At 45.0% G+C, this 19,356-nt stretch overlaps 1 protein-coding gene and 2 non-coding genes across 5 annotated transcripts; 1 reads left to right on the top strand and 2 right to left on the bottom strand.

The window, feature by feature from the left end:
* Window positions 1-163: 163 nt before the first annotated feature.
* On the bottom strand, window positions 164-304 carry LOC118529214 (U4 spliceosomal RNA). The gene has a single exon (XR_004914013.1). It is a non-coding gene; the product is annotated as a U4 spliceosomal RNA (small nuclear RNA).
* A 613-nt stretch (window positions 305-917) lies between these two features.
* On the bottom strand, window positions 918-1,058 carry LOC118529215 (U4 spliceosomal RNA). Its single transcript, XR_004914014.1, has one exon. It is a non-coding gene; the product is annotated as a U4 spliceosomal RNA (small nuclear RNA).
* A 3,213-nt stretch (window positions 1,059-4,271) lies between these two features.
* SIRT4 (sirtuin 4) lies at window positions 4,272-9,291 on the top strand. 3 transcript variants are annotated; one of them, XM_078060900.1, is made up of 4 exons: window positions 4,272-4,330; window positions 5,559-5,783; window positions 8,722-9,016; window positions 9,139-9,291. In XM_078060900.1, exons 2-4 carry the CDS (start codon window positions 5,560-5,562, stop codon window positions 9,289-9,291), a joined length of 672 nt encoding a protein of 223 aa, XP_077917026.1. In that variant the 5' UTR covers window positions 4,272-4,330; window position 5,559. The 3 variants fall into 3 exon arrangements, with proteins under 3 accessions (XP_077917026.1, XP_035937874.1, XP_035937875.1); XM_036081981.2 differs by having other exon boundaries at window positions 5,559-6,056; XM_036081982.2 differs by lacking the exon at window positions 4,272-4,330 and adding an exon at window positions 4,340-4,600 and having other exon boundaries at window positions 5,559-6,056.
* Window positions 9,292-19,356: the final 10,065 nt, after the last annotated feature.

Below are 19,356 nucleotides of genomic sequence, written 5' to 3'. Positions count from 1 at the left end.
TTTTCAGGTCTTAAGAGAACCCCCTTAAGGGTTTCGCACCTAAATTAAATCCAACCTATGTCCAAAGAAAACTAAAACAACTCCCTAAAAAGCACGCAAAAAAACCACTAACAAACGCTACTCTACACATAATACACTTTCATTTTAACACAACAAGATTCAGTCTCCGTAGAGACTGTCAAAAATTGCCAATGCCGACTATATTTCAAGTCGTCATGGCGGGGTATTGGGAAAAGTTTTCAATTAGCAATAATCGCGCCTCGGATAAACCTCATTGGCTACGATACTGCCACTGCGCAAAGCTGAGGAACGTGAGCACGCACCCTGCTCCCCCACGGATGACAACTACCTTTTCAGTGAGGGTGAGCGACTGCCAGCGAGTTCGTGGATATGACGCGTTCTGCTTCCAGCCGTTATAGTTAAGGTCCGTCTGCACGGGAGGCTTCTTGTTGTTGGATCATCTCGAGTCGAACATTCAGATTTTGGAAACGAGAGTACATTCGCTGGGCATGCTGGGTGATCTTATGCAAATCTTGATGACATCACAGAGATGACCAGCGTACACTTGAATTTTGACTAAAAAACCTGAGCGGCGGGAAAGCAGAGAAAGCGAGAGTGAACCATCCGAAGGAAGACGAGTAGCTGCGGGCGGAGGTGCAAAGGACCAAGTGGGCAAAGGTCACCGACAGCAGGTATATTTGTACAACGTTTAACGTCACTGGGATAAAAAGCAATAGAGAAAAACGTACCATGGAAAAAAATGTTACCCAAGCCCGACATCTTAGCAAATAAAGAAAAGCACAGTTCTCACAAAGTAGTCTCTCGGTGATGATTCTAGAATCCGGTTAGTGCTTACTACTAAACTGTGTAAACAAAACTAGAACAAAAAATCTCCTTTTCGAACCAAGATACATCAGTCTCCGTAGAGACTGTCAAAAATTGCCAATGCCGACTATATTTCAAGTCGTCACGGCGGGGTATTGGGAAAAGTTTTCAATTAGCAATAATCGCGCCTCGGATAAACCTCATTGGCTACGATACTGCCACTGCGCAAAGCTGAAAAGCAACGCCCCCTACTCATCATCCCCAATAGGCAAGGTTCCTATTACAGAAAGGCGAGTTTGAGTCTCATGGAAAAACCATCAATTATTATTTGGTTGAAAATTATACTAACGTATGACGATCTCTCGAAGATGCATAAGCTATTTCTGAAGGTTTGTTTCTTGATTTCCTTAACTAAATTTGGATGGAGAATGAAGCAAAGCATTATGGGAGGGAACATGCTAATACTTCATTCATAGAGTGAATTGGGGCCGATGAAAAATGGGCTGTGTCACTTGGCTACTGATTCACAGCGTAACTATCATCTCCAAAATAGTTTTTTTTTTTAATTGGAATAAACTATATATAACAAAATTTACACTATACAGTTCAGTAGCATTAAGTACATTTATTCTTTGCAACCATCATCACTTCTACTTCTCCAAAACTTTTTCATCATCCCAAACTGAAACTCTGTACCCATTAAACACTAACTCCCCTTCCCCATTCCTCCCTCTCCCAGCCCCTGGCAACTTCTATTCTACTTTCTGTTTCTACGAATTTGACTCCTCTAAGTACCTCATATAAGCAGAATCATATAATATTTTATGTGTCTGGCTTCTTTTTTTTTTTTTAAGATTTTATTTATTTATTTGAGAGAAAGCACCTGCGAGAGAGCACAAGAGGGGAGTTGGGGGGGGGCAAGAGAGAGGGAGAAGCAGGCTCCCAGCTAAGCAGGGAGCTCGACATGGGGCTCGATCCCAGGACCCCAGAATCATGACCTGAGCCGAAGGCAGAGACTTAACCAACTGACTCAGGTGACCCTGGCTTTTTTTTTTTATTTTTAAGTTTATTTATTTAAGTAATCTCTACACCCAATGTGGGGCTCGAATTCCTGACCTCAAGATCAAGAGTTACATGCTCTTCCCATGCCCAGGACCCTGAGATCATGATCCAAGCCGAAGGCAGATGTTTCACTGACTGAGCCACCCAGGCACTCCCCAACATTTTATTATAAAAAATTTCAAACATGAGAGGTGCCTGGTTGGCTCAGTTGCTATAGCATGAGACTTTTTTTTTTAAGATTTTTTTTTTAAAGCAAGTTTTGGTTTTTAAAGATTTTATTTATTTATTTGACAGAGAGAGACACAGCGAGAGAGGGAACACAAGCAGGGGGAGTGGGAGAGGGAGAAGCAGCCCCCGCCCCCAGCAGGGAGCCTGATGCGGGGCTCTATCCCAGGACCCTAGGATCATGACCTGAGCCGAAGGCAGACGCTTAACGACTGAGCCACCCAGGTGCCCCTTTTTTAAAAGATTTTATTTATTTATTTATTTGATACAGAGAGAGACAGCGAGAGAGGGAACACAAGCAGGGGGAGTGGGAGAAGGAGAAGCAGGCTTCCCGCTGAGCCGAGTGCCCGATGCAGAACTCAATCCCAGGACTCGATCCCAGGACTCTGGGATCATGACCTGAGCTGAAGGCAGACGCTTAAGTACTGAGCCACCCAGGCGTCCCCCACCCCTTTTTTAAAGTAGGCTCCACGCCCAGCATGGAGCCCAACACAGGGCTTGAACCCACAACCCTGAGATCAAGACCTGAGCTGAGATCAAGAGTTGGCCACTTAACCGACTGAGCCACCCAGGCACCCCTAAAAATAAAATCTTTAAAAAATTTTTTTCAAAATTTCAAAAAATTCAAAAATGTTCAAAGTGTTATTCGGTGAACATAGTCATCATCTAGATGCAAAAATGACATCTTTAAAAGTCCTGTTTGATGCTGATGTGTAGCTAATTTTTTTCCCACAGGGTAAGAAAAATTAGCGGAAAAAAAGATTAGCAACTTGATTTATTTTAGATTCTTTTACTTTGGTCCAATCAAAGACTTAGTCATTAATTCCTGGTGTGGTGAAATTGTGTGTTTCACCAGCTGCCTTGGATGACTTCATCCTCCATGGATGACTTTCCAGCACTAAGAAAAATTGAAAAGTCAGCTAACTTCTCCCTGGAACATGAGATTCTTTGGGGCCTAAAAGCACAATAGCCCTGTATTAGGCAGTCTCTCAATTAATGATGCTCATTCCACTTGGCAAACTGAAAAAACAATACGGGTTGGATATTTTTCATAATAAAATTTGGCTGGGGGAATGTCAGTGTTTTGTCGTTTCAATAGGTTTTGGTCAAATACCCATAAGTGCAGAAAATGTTCCTGATTACAATTCTTTTGACTTAGTAAAAATTTCCAGTCTACATTTTGGTCCTTTCTTTCAGCCAGTGTGGTCAGGTTAACTAAGGCACAAAAAGCTATCATGTTAGGTGATTATCCCAGCACGGTGCCCTATCTGAGCTGTTGCTGGGTGTCCTACCCACAACTACTAAACTGGGTGACTTTACCAATATTTACCTCCACACATTCAATGAGAGGACCAGGAGTCAAACTTTGACTCCAGCTTCTATAATACAGTACTTCTGGGCTTCAGTTTATCTTAAAATGGGGGAAGTGGTTCCTTAGGTGTTCTTCAAGGTCTGGGTTAGCTGGCCTTTGGTTATGTTCTAAACACAAATTGATTGATATCTTATTTAGATGAGGCTAGAGAGCAAAGTTTCTCTTTGACTACATATTAGAAACAACTGGGAACTTTGTAAACCGACTTGATGCCCAGGCATCTTCCCAGACCAATTAAGTCAGAATGTCTGGGAAGGCATTGTGTTGGTTAATTTAATAAAAACACAAAATGAGAAATAAAATTGGAGAAGCCAAGTGGGTAAACACATTATTCCCTGTATATTATATGTGGCGTTAGTTGTTCACATAAACTCCAAAAACATCAATATTTCAGATGTTTGTTCACAACCCACTGCAAGGTGGGAACTTGATTTCCTCATGGTGAGTGCAAAGGATCATCATCAGTGAAGTTGAGTATGAGCCTATTCTAGATCCATTATTAAAGCTTCTCTCTTAACAATGAATTCCTAACTTAGTGCTGTTTGGATGTACTATTTGCACTGAGCACACTGGTGTGGAAACTCGAACCACTTCTCTCAATGGACAGGGCACGTGAGTTTAGAAGACAGCTGCCCATCTCCAACCAAGGTTCAAAACTTCTGACCATGAAAGGCAGACGGGTGGCGCTACCAGACAATCCGGGCCCCTCAACTGTGAAGCCCAGAGGATTGTGGGACTTGTAGTTTTTCATGCATCATTTCAGCCTCGTGAACTACATTTCCCAAAATGCAAAAGCAGCCAGTCAGTTGCACCGTCAGTCGTAAAGTGTCGTTTAAGCTGTGAAAGGTGAGTGTGCTCTGTGTGGGCTGCGGGTTTCTAGAAGTTGTGGATTTGCTGTAAGAGATAGCGTATTAACTCTTTACCGTTTGGTGGTACCTGGCAGAGACCTGCTGTTCCAATAGAGCGTGTTTTCAGCGGGGTGTCCCGAGCCCTTTGGTCTCAGGAGTCCAGTCTATATTTGTTTAGCGGTTCAGGTGTTGCTGTGAAAGGTCTAGAGACATCGGGGTCCTAACCTAGATCTGGAAAGCCAAGCATAAGATAATGTTTACATAAGGGGTGCGTATCACTAGAGAATTTCTGCATTATGTTAAGTAATATGGCAAAGCCTTGTTTTTACAGCTAGAAAGCTGGGGTAGAATGTCGTGTCAGGCCTCACTCTTCTGCTGTGTCCAAGTAGCAGTGTTTGCGATTGAGGGTAAACTAAAAGAATATGGGAAAGATAGAATAAAAGATGTGCATGTGCTTAGTTACATTAATAAATAAAAAGCCATAAAAATCATAAGTCTGAAATGTCTGAGCAACGACTTCATCAACACCTGGCATACCAGAATTCAAATGTGCTCTTCAGTTTATGAAGAAATACTTCTGATTTATAAAATGGGAAGTAGGTTTATGGAACACACGGTCTCCCAAGGGATGGTAGTAACTAAAATTATAAAGGCAGTCCTCCAGTGGAGACGTCAATAGATGTAGTCATAGAATAACAATGAGCTATTAAGGGATTTAAAAGATAATTGGGAGTAGACCATTAATATTTTGAATTTTATAAGAAATTTTTTATTTTTTTATTTTTATTTTTTAAAAATATTTTATTTATTTATTTGACAGAGAGAGACACAGCGAGAGAGGGAACACAAGCAGGGGGAGTGGGAGAGGGAGAAGCAGGCTTCCCGCGGAGCAGGGAGCCCGATGTAGAGCTCGATCCCAGGACCCTGAGACCATGACCTGAGCCGAAGGCATATGCTTAACGACTGAGCCACCCAGGCGCACAAGACATTTTTTGAAAAGATTTTATTTATTTATTTGAGAGAGAGAGAGTACAGAGCAGGGGCAGAGGAAGAGGGAGAAGCAGACTCCCCTGATAAGCAGTGAATCCAAAGTGGGCTCGATCCCAGGACGCTGGGATCGTGACCTGAGCCAAAGGCAGATGCTTAACTGACTGAACCACCCAGGTGCCCCTGGTTGCTTTAGTTTTTAAAATCCAGTTTCTCACATCAGGTTTCTTTCTCTCTAGAATGAGGATGAGTTTTGGGTTGACTTTCAGGGCAGCAAAAGGCCACTGGATGGTGAACATCAGCCGGCAGTGCTCACGTGGATCCATTCGGTTATTTGTGCCACCAAGTCCTCCTCTGGACCCTGAGAAGGTCAAAGAGTTACAGCGCTTCATCACTCTTTCCAAGAGACTCCTAGTGATGACTGGGGCAGGAATCTCCACTGAGTCGGGGATCCCAGACTACAGGTCAGAAAAGGTGGGACTCTACGCCCGCACTGACCAGAAACCCATTCAGCATGGGGATTTTCTACGGAGTGCTCCAATCCGCCAGCGGTACTGGGCGAGAAACTTTGTAGGCTGGCCTCGGTTCTCTTCCCTCCAGCCTAACCCTGCACATTGGGCTCTGAGCAACTGGGAGAGACTCGGAAAGCTGTACTGGTTGGTGACCCAAAATGTGGATGCCTTGCACACGAAAGCAGGGAGTCAGCGCCTGACAGAACTCCATGGATGCATGCACAGGTGCAGGAAGGTCTAAATAGTTTGAATGCAGAAGTGTGTGCTCCATAAGAGCAGAGACCTTGGCTATCTTGATCACTGTCATTTTCATTAGACCTTGAGAAAAGGATTTGGAGCAAGTTGTTTACTTTGGAGTCAATCCCGGCAAACTCACTGAGGAACGAACTCAGTGGGGAAATGAAACAGGGTAGGGAAGAAAAGCCAAGAAAAGGGTAAATTAATGAATGGGTTGCTGCTTTGGGGAGCTGAGGCTCAATCCTTTGAGGAGCCCTCTGTCTAGAGCATGCTTCAGAATTGTTTCACTGCAAGTCGTGGAAGCTGGGGCATTTTTGTCCATCATATCCCATCCCTCATTGGTTGAGGGTCAGTCTAGGTGAAATAACTCTGGAGAAGGCTTCCTTGGCCAGTGAACACCCTGAGAGAGAGGCAAGAAGTTGCTTGTAAGAGAACTGTATGCAAGTGGCCTGTAGTGTCTTGAGGGGACTATGAGGAAAGTGCCAACAACATAGGCTAGAAGCTGGTGGATCTCTGGTGCCTAGACAAAGAACGCAGTACAGCCCAGCATATAGTCAGAACCCAATAAATATTGATGGAATGAAGACATGGGGTCCTGGCAATAACTTGAAGCTAATTGGAAACCATTTTCTTATTTTGAAGCCCCAGAGATCCTCCTGCCAATTATAAAATATTTACTGGGGGCCTACAACATGCAGTGTGCTACTTGGTGGTGCGGAGGGGTCAAAACCAAAGTATAAAACATGGTCTACTTTAAATGTGAGAACTCAGTGATCTCTTTGGGGTGGGGGAGGGATCCAAAAAATAACATGTTTAACAAACAACTCCACACAGTTGTTAAATTATGTGGTCCTTGATAGACATGTTTTGCAAGTTCAGAGAAACAGATTTAGTAAAGCTTGGAGTAATTGGTCAAGCTTTTATGCGAAAGGTGGGGCTTAAGCCTAGCTCTGGTCTGACTAGGCAAAAGAAGGGAGAGGGCTTTCCAAATGAAGAGGACTTGTAGAGCCCAGAGGAGTCTGGCCTGGCCTCTGTGGAGACTTACTATGAAATCAGATTGTCTGGGAAGGCTAGACCCAAATCATGGGTGCGTCTGAAAATAGCGCAGTGCAATTTGGGTCTGTTGTGAGAGACCAAAGGGGAATATTAGTGGTTTCTGAGCAAGAAAGTAGTATGATAAAAATAGCATTTGAGGAAAGCCACACAGGATTAGAAAGAGTGGCTCAGGGAGGTCAGCCTGAAGGATCTAGACCCAGGTGGTATCAGGAGAATTCGAGAGCTAATGATGGCCACGGGTCCATTAAAACCTCCTTTTCATGATGAAAATTTCAAATGTCCCTAAAAGGAAAGTAGTATAATGAACTCCCATGTACCATCGCTCAGATACAAAGATTTTATCATGTCTACTTTACCCCTTCTCTCCCTGTCTCTTACAATTTTTTTTAAAAGATTTTTATTATTATTAATTTGATAGAGACACAGCGAGAGGGGGAATACAAGCAGGGGGAGTGGGAGAGGGAGAAGCAGGCTTCCCGCAGAGCAGGGAGCCCGATGTAGGGCTTGATCCCAGGACCCTGAAATCATGACCTGAGCCGAAGGCAGACGCTTAACGACTGTGCCACCCAGGCGCCCCATCCTTTTTTTTTTTAAGATTTTATTTTTTTAAGTAATCTCTATTCCCAACGTGGGGCTCTAACTCAGAACCCTGAGACCAAGAGTCACATGCTCCACCAACTAAGCCTGCCAGGTGCCCCTCATGGGGGCCTTTTAAGTAAAATAATCAACATAATCTGATGGCTGACTAGATAAAAAGGAGCAAAATGAGTAATAAGTTTTTCCAAGGGTTCCTGCCCAAGTAACTGGAGAAAGGATGGTGATGGAGAAGTTGGGGAGGGGCGGGTGAAGACAGAGATAAGCTGGACAGGACAGTCAAGATGACTTGGAGTTTGGGAGACCGAGCAGGAGTGGATTCCTGTACGGGAGAGGGGACTGTTAGCACAGAGGCATTGTGGCAGTGAAAACGGAGTCCCCAGGGTGGAGAAGGTAGAAAGAAAACTGTCTGGAAGATTGAGGAATAGAGAAGAAACCAACTAAACCACTTTTTGTTCTTTCTTTTAGCAGCTATTTAGTGAATGCCCACTGTCTGTAGGCACTGTCCTAGGTGGTGGGTATAACACAGTGGTCAAAGGACTCAAAAGTTCTTGCTCTCATGGAGCTCATGATTAGAGAGGTAAGAAGAGAAACAGAAGACACTGGGTAAGGACACCAGGGGGAAGAGCGTTTTAAACAGAGGATGGTGATGGACAGCGACCATCCCCCCAGAGGAGGAGGGGAGGAAGGGAAAAGCACGGGTTTGGGCACTAAGGAAGTCATTTGCAGTTGTGCTACGGATAAAAATGAGCTGACAGGGTAAGCAGGGAGCGTGAGTTAGGAAAACAGATGTACACTCCTTGTTCTACAGGTTGGCAGCAGAAGGAAAGTGAGAAATGGTGGTAAAGAGGTCATGAGAAGGTGTTCTAACATGGGGGAAAGACTGCATGTTAGGAATGGCAAGCACTGTCAGAGGAGTTAAAAATGGTCGGGGATGAGACGTCTTTGGCAGCTTCGTGCCTCCTTGGGACCAACCATTCAGTAGCCTCTTCTTTGGTTTCAGGGTCCTTTGCTTGGCCTGTGGTGAACAGATTCCCCGGGCGGCGCTGCAGGAGCGTTTTGAAGCCCTGAACCGCACCTGGAGTGCCGAGGCCCATGGCCTGGCTCCGGATGGCGACGTCTTTCTCACAGAGGGGCAGGTGCAGAGCTTTCAGGTCCCGTCCTGCGCTCGATGTGGAGGCCCCCTGAAACCAGATGTCGTTTTCTTCGGGGACACAGTGAACCCTGACAAGGTTGACTTTGTGCGCAGGCGTGTAAAAGAAGCGGACTCCCTCTTGGTAGTGGGCTCGTCCTTGCAGGTATCTGACTTGGTCAGGGTGGTGACTGCCCCTTTTGTGGGATGGAGAACCCCGGAGAGGCTCCCTGTTTGGTTTCTGTCTTCCTGCATCGAGAGTTCTCACCGGTGTCGTCTTCTTGTAAGGTGTACTCCGGCTACAGGTTTATCCTCACTGCCCGAGAGAAGCAGCTCCCAATTGCAATACTTAACATTGGGCCCACACGGTCGGACGACTTGGCATGTCTGAAACTGGATTCTCCTTGCGGAGAGTTGCTGCCTTTGATAGACCCACGCTGACCACAGCCTGGTGATCCTGAGCCCGAAGCTGGGACTTTCACTGTAATCCTATTAAAGGTAAATGCTTTCTTAGATAAGTTTCCAGTTCCCATTCAACTGAGAGCACTGACAAAATATAGGCTTCTTAATGTATGGCCATTCTTAATTAAAACAAATTTATTTTTTGTTTTATAATTTTTATTATTTCTAAAAGATTTTTATTTATTTGAGAGAGAGCGCACCAGCATGTGAGCAGGGGGTGGGGAGGGGCTGAAGGAGAGGTAGAGGGGAAGACTCTTAAGCAGATTCCCCGCTGAGTGCACAGCTGGACTTGGGGCTCGATCTCACAACCCTGAGATCATGATCTGAGCCGAAAGCAAAAGTCGGTGCCCAACGACTGAGCCATCCCAGGAGCCCCTATTAATTAAAAATTTTTTCATTTATTTACTTATTTTAGAGAAAGAGTGTGAGTGGGGGAGGAGCAAAGAGAGAGGGGGAGAGAGAGAGAGAAGCAGACTCTCCGCTGAGCGTGGAGCCCCACTCCCGGCTCGATCCCATGTCTCTGAGATCATGACCTGAGCCAAAATCAAGAGTCAGGCGCTGAACCAACTGAGCCCTACTGTATGCCCCTTAATTAAAACTAATTTTTTTTTTTTAAAGATTTTATTTATTTATTTGACAGAGAGAGACACAGTGAGAGAGGGAACACAAGCAGGCGGAGTGGGAGAGGGAGAAGCAGGCTTCCCGCGGAGCAGGGAGCCCGATGTGGGGCTCGATCCCAGGACCCCGGGATCATGACCTGAGCCGAAGGCAGACGCTTAACGACTGAGCCACCCAGGCGCCCCTAAAACTAATTTTTTAATGTGCATTAAACTATAGTGCTTGACTACTGGGTATTTACCCCAAAGATACAAAAGTAGGGACCCGAAAGGGTACGTGCACCCCGATGTTTATAGCAGCAATGTCCACAATAGCCAAACTGTGGAAAGAGCCAAGATGTCCATCAACAGATGAATGGATAAAGAAGATGTGGTATATATATACAATGGAATATTATGCAGCCATCAAAAGGAATGAGATCTTGCCATTTGCAACGACGTGGATGGAACTGGAGGGTATTATGCTGAGCGAAATAAGTCAAACAGAGAAAGACATGTATCATATGACCTCACTGATATGAGGAATTCTTAATCTCAGGAAACAAACTGAGGCTTGCTGGAGTGGGGGGTGGGGTGGGAGGGATGGGGTGACTGGGTGATGGACACTGGGGAGGGTATGTGCTCTGGTAAGCGCTGTGAATTGTGCAAGACTGTTGAATCTCAGATCTGTACCTCTGAAACAAATAATGCAATATATGTTAAAGAAAAAAAGAAGAAGAATGTAGCAGGAGGGGAAGAATGAAGGGGGGGAAATCGGAGGGGGAGAAGAACCATGAGAGATGAAGGACTCTGAAAAACAAACTGAGGGTTCTAGAGGGGAGGGGGGTGGGAGGATGGGTTAGCCTGGTGATGGGTATTGAGGAGGGCACGTTCTGCATGGAGCACTGGGTGTTATGCACAAACAATGAATCATGGAACACTATATCTAAAACTAATGATGTAATGTATGGGGATTAACATAACAATAAAAAAATTAAAAAAAAAAACTATAGTGCTTGAAAGACTATGATGTTCCAGTTCTAGGTACGTGCTATTTATTTAATTAATTTATTTGAGAGGGAGAGGGAGAATCTTAAGCAGCCTCCACGCCCAGCCCCAGCTGAGGCAGGGCACAATCTCACACCTCTGACATCATGACCTGAGCTGAAATCAAGAGTTGGACACTTAACTGACTTAGACACCCAGGCACCCTGGCACATGCTATTTAAGATAATCTTTCAAAATCTGCCATTGCTTTTTTCCCGTTTTAAAAAGATAACAGCTTTATTGAGACATAATAAACATACCATAAAGTTCACCCTTTCGAAGTATACAATTAAGTTGTCTTATAGTACACTCACAAAGTTGAATATTACTCACCACTGTCTAATTCCAGAATATTTTCATCATCCCAAGAAGAAACCTTGTAACCATTAGCAGTCACTCCCCACTCCCAACCCCACTACCACTCCCCAGTCCCTGGCAACAACTAATCTATTTCTGCCTATTCTAGACATTTCACGTAATCTGTGGCCTTTTGTATCTGGCTTCTCCACTTGGCATAATAGTTTCAAGGTTCATCCATACTGTAGCATGTGTTGGTACTTCACATCCATTTTAATCTATGAATACAACCATTTAAGCTTTATTGAGATACAGTTCACAAACCATACAGTTTACTCATTTATACAATTCAATAGTTTTTAGTGTATTTCTAGAGAAGTACAACCACTTAAAAAAAAAGACTTTGGGACGCCTGGGTAGCTCACTTGGTTAAGCGGCTGCCTTCAGCTCATGTAATGATCCTGGAGTCCTGGGACTGAGTCCCTCGTCAGGCTCCTTGCTCAGCGGGGAGCCTGCTTCTCCCTCTGCCCTGCCGTTCCCCCTGCTTGTGCGTGCTCTCTCTCTCTCTCTCACAAATAAATAAAATCTTAAAAAAAAAAAAAAACGACTTTAATTTTTGGAGTAGTTTTAGGTTCACAGCCAAATTGAGCAGAAAGTACAGTGTCCCATACACCCCTTTGCCCTGTACACTCAACACAGTATTTATCATTCACCTACTGACATCTTGGTTGTTTCCAAGTGTTTGGCAATTATGAATTAAGTTGCTGTAAACGTGTGTAGGTTTTTGTGTGGGCATAAGTTTTCAACTCATCTGGGTAAATACCAAGGAGCAAGATTGCTGAATCGTATGATAAAAATATGTTTAGTTTTGTATGCAACTGCCAAACTGCCTTCCAAAATGGCTGCACCATTTTGCATTCCCACCAATGAATGAGAGTTCCTTTAAAAGCAGGAACTATTTTTAATATTTTAAAACTTTTTTTTTTAAAGATTTTATTTATTTATTTGACAGAGAGAGAGACAGCAAGAGAAGGAACACAAGCAGGGGGAGTGGGAGAGGGAGAAGCAGGCTTCCCGCGGAGCAGGGAGCCCGATGCAGGGCTCAATCCCAGGACCCCGGGATCATGACCTGAGCTGAAGGTAGACGCCCAACCGACTGAACCACCCAGGCGCCCCATATTTTAAAACTATTTTAAATTAAAGTATACTAGGGGCGCCTGGGTGGCTCAGTCGTTAAGCGTCTGCCTTCGGCTCAGGTCCTGGGATCGAGCCCCACATTGGGCTCCCTGCTCTGCGGGAGGCCTGCTTCTCCCTCTCCCACTCCCCCTGCTTGTGTTCCCTCTCTCGCTGTGTCTCTGTCAAATAAATAAATAAATTAATTAATTAAAAAAATAAATAAATTGAAGTATACTATACATACTATTTTAAAAACTATTCTAATTGAAGTATACTATACATACAGAGAAGAGCATGTATTATAAGTAGACAGCTTGATGAAGACATATAGCACCTAGATCAAGAAAGAGAACATGACTAGCAAACAAAGAAGCCCCGTTGGTACACACACTTTTTAAAGTAGTAGGTTCCATGCCCAGCATGGAGCTCAACATGGGGCTTGAACCCACAACTCTGAGATCAAGACCTGAGCCGAGATCAACAGTTGGGAGGCTCAACTGACTGAGCCACCCAGGCGCCCCAACACACACATTTTTTTTTAAAGATTTATTCAGGGGCGCCTGGGTGGCTCAGTCGTTAAGTGTCTGCCTTCGGCTCAGGTCATGATCCCGGGCTCCTGGGATCGAGCCCCGTGTCGGGGTCCCTGCTCTGCGGGGAAGCCTGCTTCTCCCTCTCCCACTCCCCCTGCTTGTGTTCCCTCTCTCGCTGTGTCTCTCTCTTATAAAAAAAAAAAGATTTTATTTATTCATTTGAGAGGGAGAGAGAGCACAAGCAGGGGGAGAAGCAGAGGGAGAGGGAGAAGCAGACTCCCTGCTGAGCTGGGAGCCCGATGGGGGCTCGATCCCAGGACCTGGAGATGGTGACCTGAGCTGAAGGCAGATGTTTAACCATCTGAGCTACCCAGGTACCCCACACACACTTTTTAATATACTTTTAAAACTAGGTCCTTTTTTTTTTTTTAACTAGGTTCTTATTACTAGAATAATATATATTTATTGTAGAACGTTAAGATGATACAGATAGGGACGCCTGGGTGACTCAGTTGGGTAAGTGGCTGCCTTTAGCTCGGGTCATGGTCCCAGGGTCCTAGGATCGAGTCCCGCATAGGGCTCCTTGCTCAGCAGGAAGCCTGCTTCTCCCTCTGCCTGCCGCTCCCCCTGCTTGTGCTCTCTCTGACCAATAAATAAATAAAATCTTAAAAAAAAAAAAGATGATATATATAAGTAAAAAGAATATAATACAAATTACCCATTATCCTACCACCAAGATAACCAAAGTTTAACATTCTGGTATAACTAAATCTGTTTTTACAAAAATCAAATCAAGGCTGTGCATGTTTTAAATGCATCTTTTTTTTTTTTTTTTTAAGATTTTATTTATTTATCTGACAGAGAGAGACACAGCAAGAAACGGAACACAAGCAGGGGGAGTGGGAGAGGGAGAAGCAGGCTCGATGCGGGGCTCGATCCTAGGACCCTGGGATCATGACCTGAGCTGAAGGCAGACGCTTAACCGACTGAGCCACCCAGGTGCCCCAAGGCTGTGCATGTTTTATCACATCCTATTTTCACTTAACAAGATATGGGGGCCATCTTTACATGCCCTAAATGCTGTTGTTTTTTTGAATGGTAGGGTGATATTCACAATCATTACCCCCACCCACTCTCGGCTTATTCAGCATTAACTTGTTTCATTTCTTTTCAGATTCGTAAGGATTCCTCACTTCCTCCTCTAACTAATCAAGCTCACTGAGTGTAGCCTGTAGAGGGCAGCAAACCAACATCTTTATCCCAGCCCCTCCCTCTCTGAACTGGGCAGGTTTGAGTGTGGCTGAGATTTGACCCTGAAGAAAGACTTCTTCAAAGCAGCGGCTGCTCTTGATAGGGAAAACTGCCCTCACTTGCTTTTTATCTCACCAGGCAGAAGAAACAGCTTGGGAAATATGTAGGCCAGAACGGTCTCTGGAGTGCTAACCCAGGAATCTCACTAATGTGGGGGGGTGAGGGGAGAAGAAAATGACTTCATTTAGAATTACAAATGGTTAAATGTCTCTAACTGAAACATTTTGATATTTCTTTTTAAAGATGAGTAATGGGGGGCGCCTGGGTGGCTCAGTTGGTTAAGCGACTGCCTTCGGCTCAGGTCACAATCCTGGAGTCCCTGGATCGAGTCCCTGGATCGAGTCCCGCATCGGGCTCCCTGCTGGGCAGGGAGTCTGCTTCTCCCTCTGACCCTCCCCCCTCTCATGTGCTCTCTCTCATTCTCTCTCTCTCAAATAAATAAATAAAATCTTTAAAAAAAAAAAATAAAGATGAGTAATGGTATGAATGAATTTTTTATTAACTAAGGAATAAAGGAACCATATTTTTAATAGCACACCAAGTACGTGGGCTGTACGTTTATATTCTTTTTTTTTTTTTTTAAGATTTTATTTATTTATTAGAGAGAGAGAGAAAGCACAAGCAGAGGGAGTGGCAGGCAGAGGGAGAAGCAGACTCCTCGCTGAGCAAGGAGCCCGATGAGGGACTTGATCCCAGGACCCTGGGATCATGACCTAAGCCGAAGGCAGACGCTTAACCGACTGAGCCACCCAGGCATCCCTATATTCTTTTTTTAATCAGCTAAAAGAGAATGGGCTTTATGACACGGTTCTCTTGAGGATTTCTGCCGGATTTCAGCTGCCATAATGAGACAGTTGCCTTGAACCTGGTCTGTAGAGAGGAAACAAGTGGGCTCTTAAACTGATTTGTTTCTGCCAAGTAAGGCAGCATTACTGTGTTAGCCAGAGAGAATCACTGTACCAGGCTAAAGCTTTCAGCACAATCTCATCAAAAAGTAAAGCGGATGAAAGAATCACAGCCTATTCTCGATAGTCCTTTGTCTAAAATTAGGGCAAAGCAATACATGTTCATCCTGCACCTGCCTAGGAAGTAAATTTTAGTTAACTGGGATAATCCAGGATCTTGAAACCAACAGAGTTCTTTTCATCTGCACAACTGTACATTTTCCCATAGTCATTAATTCTGAAGAGGTGTAAGGTTGTTGTAAATCTCATTCCAGCTTTTTTGCAGAGGAGGATCCTAAAGTGCTTTGAATCAGATTTGCTCAGTTACCAAAAGTCAGTACCAGTAATTGTATTCAAATCTGGGTCTTTTGGATCTCAAGCTGTTCTCATCCACAAATTTCAGTGGTTACTGACAGATACCGTATTAAGGTACTAAGGCTACAAAGATACAACCTCTTGGCTTCAGGGGCGCCTGGGTGGCTCAGATGGTTAAACATCTGCCTTCAGCTCAGGTCATGATCCCAGGGTCCTGGGCTCGAGCCCCGCATCGGGCTCCTGGCTCGGCAGGGAGCCTGCTTCTCCCTCTCCGTCTGCCTCTACCCCTGCTCATGCTCTGTCTGTCTGTCTGTATCTCTGTGTCTCAAATGAATAAATAAAATCTTAAAAAACAAACAACCTCTTGGCTTCAAGTGGCTCACAGAGAATGTGCTATTTCCCCATCCTTATTCTATACCACAAAATGTCACAGATTCATGCATGGAATGACAGAATGAGAGCAAATTAAATGCATCCCCCCCCATTTTATTTTGGAGGAAACTAAGATCCAGACTTACTGAAGGCCATACAACATAGTATAAGAGCCAGGACTAGAATCCAAGACTTCCCTCCCAGTTCTGTTCTTTTTAAACAACTGCTTCCTATTTGTCTGAGGCTTATGCTTAGAAAGAAGCCCGAAGTAGAAGCCAGCAGTACAACTGGCCAAGGAGACCAGGAATGGTTAAGATGCAGTGGGCAGTGGAGAGCAGGTTAGGTTGCCAAGGAAGGAGGCAGGCTCTTTCTATCACCTAATGCTGGCACGATTCATGAAACCAAGTCTTCAGGACCTTAGGAATGTTCGTTTTGTTCATAGTTTCTCCTGAGATGGAATTCCTCCCCAAAAATTTGTCCCAAGAGGAACTCTGCTGTCTCCTCACTTTACATCTTTTGCTTTTTACCAGCATGGCAGTTCCCAACCCACTGTAAGTGCCCTCTGCTGGAATAACAAACTGACTAGTGGGTGCTATCAGTTTGTCATTGCCCCGGTTACAGGCTTCTAACTGCATAAGCTCAGCTTTGGGCATCACTTCCTCAACTGCTTCCATGGCTCTGCTCTGCTATCACAGTTGTGGTAAGTAAAAGTCACAAAGGCAAACAAGTACGTAACACTCAAAACCAGTTTCCCACTAACTCATATTCCTTTTTACAGTGTCATAAATTGAGTATGTCTCTCACCTCTCCCTTAAATAATAGCATTTATTGAGCACACTATATCACAAACACTATGCAAAGTATTTTACAACACATTAGCTCACTTAATAAATTAACCCCGTAAGAAATGCTTGGCCACGCATAAGGGTCAGTCTTCAGTGAATGCCAAACTTTTCCTGAGAGGATGCATTTAAGGACCAATAGGAAATCCAACACTCCTAGGTGGGGTGACCAACTGTCCCACATTGCCCAGTACTGAGGGAGTTTCCTGGGTTGCAGGACTTTCAGTGCTAAAACCAGGAAGAATTGGTTACCCTGCTCCTAGGAACGGGGTATAAATAGTTAATTGGAATAGTTAATCTGAATTAGTTAATTCCAGATACATTGTCCTTCTTGAGATTCAAGATGGTGCTCAGATCCAGATTTTTTATTTAATCTTTAGGTCACAAAACAGATAAATTCCACTTTGTGAAGGGAAAAAAAAAAAGTTAATCTCATCCAAGAAAGGAGAGTGGTTTTTTTTTTCTCAATTTATTAGAAAGGACTATAGCATGGAATCGAAACTCTTAGGATACAGACAGACCTGGATTTCCATCCCTGTCTTTTTTTTTTTTTTTTAAGATTTTATATATTTATTTGACAGCGAGAGCAGGAACACAAGCAGGGGGAGTGGGAGAGGGAGAGGGAGAAGCAGGCTTCCCGATGAGCAGGGAGCCCGATGCGGGGCTCCATCCCAGGAACCCTGGGGTCATGACCTGAGCCAAAGGCAGACGCTTAATGACTGTGCCATCCAGGTGCCCCTCCATCCTGTCTTGCTAGTTACTAGTTATGTGAATTTGGACAAGTGGTTAATCTTCAATCTCTTTATAGATGAGGATACTAGTAGCTACCTCATTGGGTTGTTAGGGAAGATTAAGAAAGGTAGTGATTTGGGGCGCCTGGGTGGCTCAGTCGGTTAAGCGGCTGCCTTCGACTTGGGTCATGATCCCACGGTCCTGGGATCGATCCCCACGTTGGGCTCCCTGCTCAGTGGAGAGTCTGCTTCTCCCTCTCCCTCTGCCTGCCTCTCTGCCTACTTGTGCTCTCTCTCTGTCAAATAAATAAATAAAATCTTAAAAAAAAAAAAAAAAGGTAGTGATGCATCCCAAGCTCCTAGCACAGTGCCTGGCACATAGTAAGCAAATGTCAGCCATTATCACTAGCCTAAACCTTTGTCCTCTGAGTACTCCTTTAACTAGACTCGCATGTATCTTCTCCAGAGCTCCATTTCCTTTTTGTGTACCTTTTTTTAAAAGATTACAAAAGCCAAATCTTGCTTGATATAATAAAGCCTTTCTAAAGAAAACAGAGTATCCTTCCCTCTCCTTCCCCTTGGGAAAATAGTATTTATGGAACATTTACTATACAACAAGCACTGTAGGAAGCATTTTACAAGGCGCTGGCTCACCTAATTCCCACAACCCTATGATCGGCATACTATATTATTTCTTTTGAAAGATGAGGATCCTGAAGCTTGGAGATTTTATGTAACTAGCCTAAGGTCACCTGGGATGACCAGGCCAGTAATCAAAGCCAGTCCATCCAGTTCTGAACTCCCTTTCTTTAATATCTATAGAAGCCCGGTGGGGTAACTGCGCAAAACTGCACTTTGGGAGGGAAGAATGGCAAGACTCAAGAAACTTCTTGAGGTGACCCCAACTAAGTCCTGAGGGATGAACAGGCAAGCACCAGGCGGGGAAAGGGAGAGCATTCCAACCGGAGGTCAGAGCTGCAAAGCCCTCCACCTTTTGTTTCCCCTCTTTGAAAGTGTGGACTTGGGGGCGCAGAAGCCCTTGGCTCGCCCCACATCCACTCGCCTCTCTCCTCGCGCCAGTTTGGCTCCCTGCACCCCAGCTTCCCGGCCCCCTCGTCCCTTTCCGGGATGGGAGCCCCGGAGGAGCTACCGACCGGAAACTGGCAGGGGGCTGGGGGCGGCGGGGCGTGTGTGGGGCCGAGACATCCAGACGGGCACGCGCACCGCAGGAAGGTGGGCCCCAACGTCATACCCACGTGAGCTCGCTCTTTTTTCACACTCGGCCCGCCCACTCTTTCCTTCCCGCAGGAGTCTGACCCTGGAGAAATGCGCACCGAGGACCCAGGAAGCCGCGCACGGAGCCGTCGCCGCCACCTCACCCTGACGCCGGCTGGAGCAACCGTTACCAACCACTGCGCCTGCGCCAGCTGGGGCCGACGCGCGAGGGGGCGGGGCCAGAGCCCGGGAGGTGCCGAGGTCGCCCGGGGGCTGGGCCGCTTTTCAACAGTTTAAAAAAAAAAAAGGACCCGGAGACCACGTGTCCAAAAGATACCCAATCACATTTCCTACTCTGAAATCCCTGGCTGGGTTGGGCTCAGGATCACGTGATCTGAAAAGGTAAATATAGCCACGTGGTTTTTCCTCAACTGCAGCAAACCTTGGCGCCAAGATGTACCTTCGTTGAACAATTACTTAATGTGCGTGTGCGATGTGCAAAGCACTGTGAAGATACTGTGGCTGCTGGGATGTAATCGCTACTTCAGAATACTCACAATTCAGTTTATTTATTCATTTAAGTCTCAGCCACTGTACTAGTGTTTCCCATATTCCATTTCTTTTAATGAGCACCCATCAGATGCTCATTGAAAGATTGTTAAAGGGGG

Source organism: Halichoerus grypus, chromosome 13 (genome assembly GCF_964656455.1).
Source record: "Halichoerus grypus chromosome 13, mHalGry1.hap1.1, whole genome shotgun sequence".
Taxonomy (NCBI): Eukaryota; Metazoa; Chordata; class Mammalia; order Carnivora; family Phocidae; genus Halichoerus; species Halichoerus grypus.
This window is presented reverse-complemented; position numbering and strand designations above follow the sequence as displayed.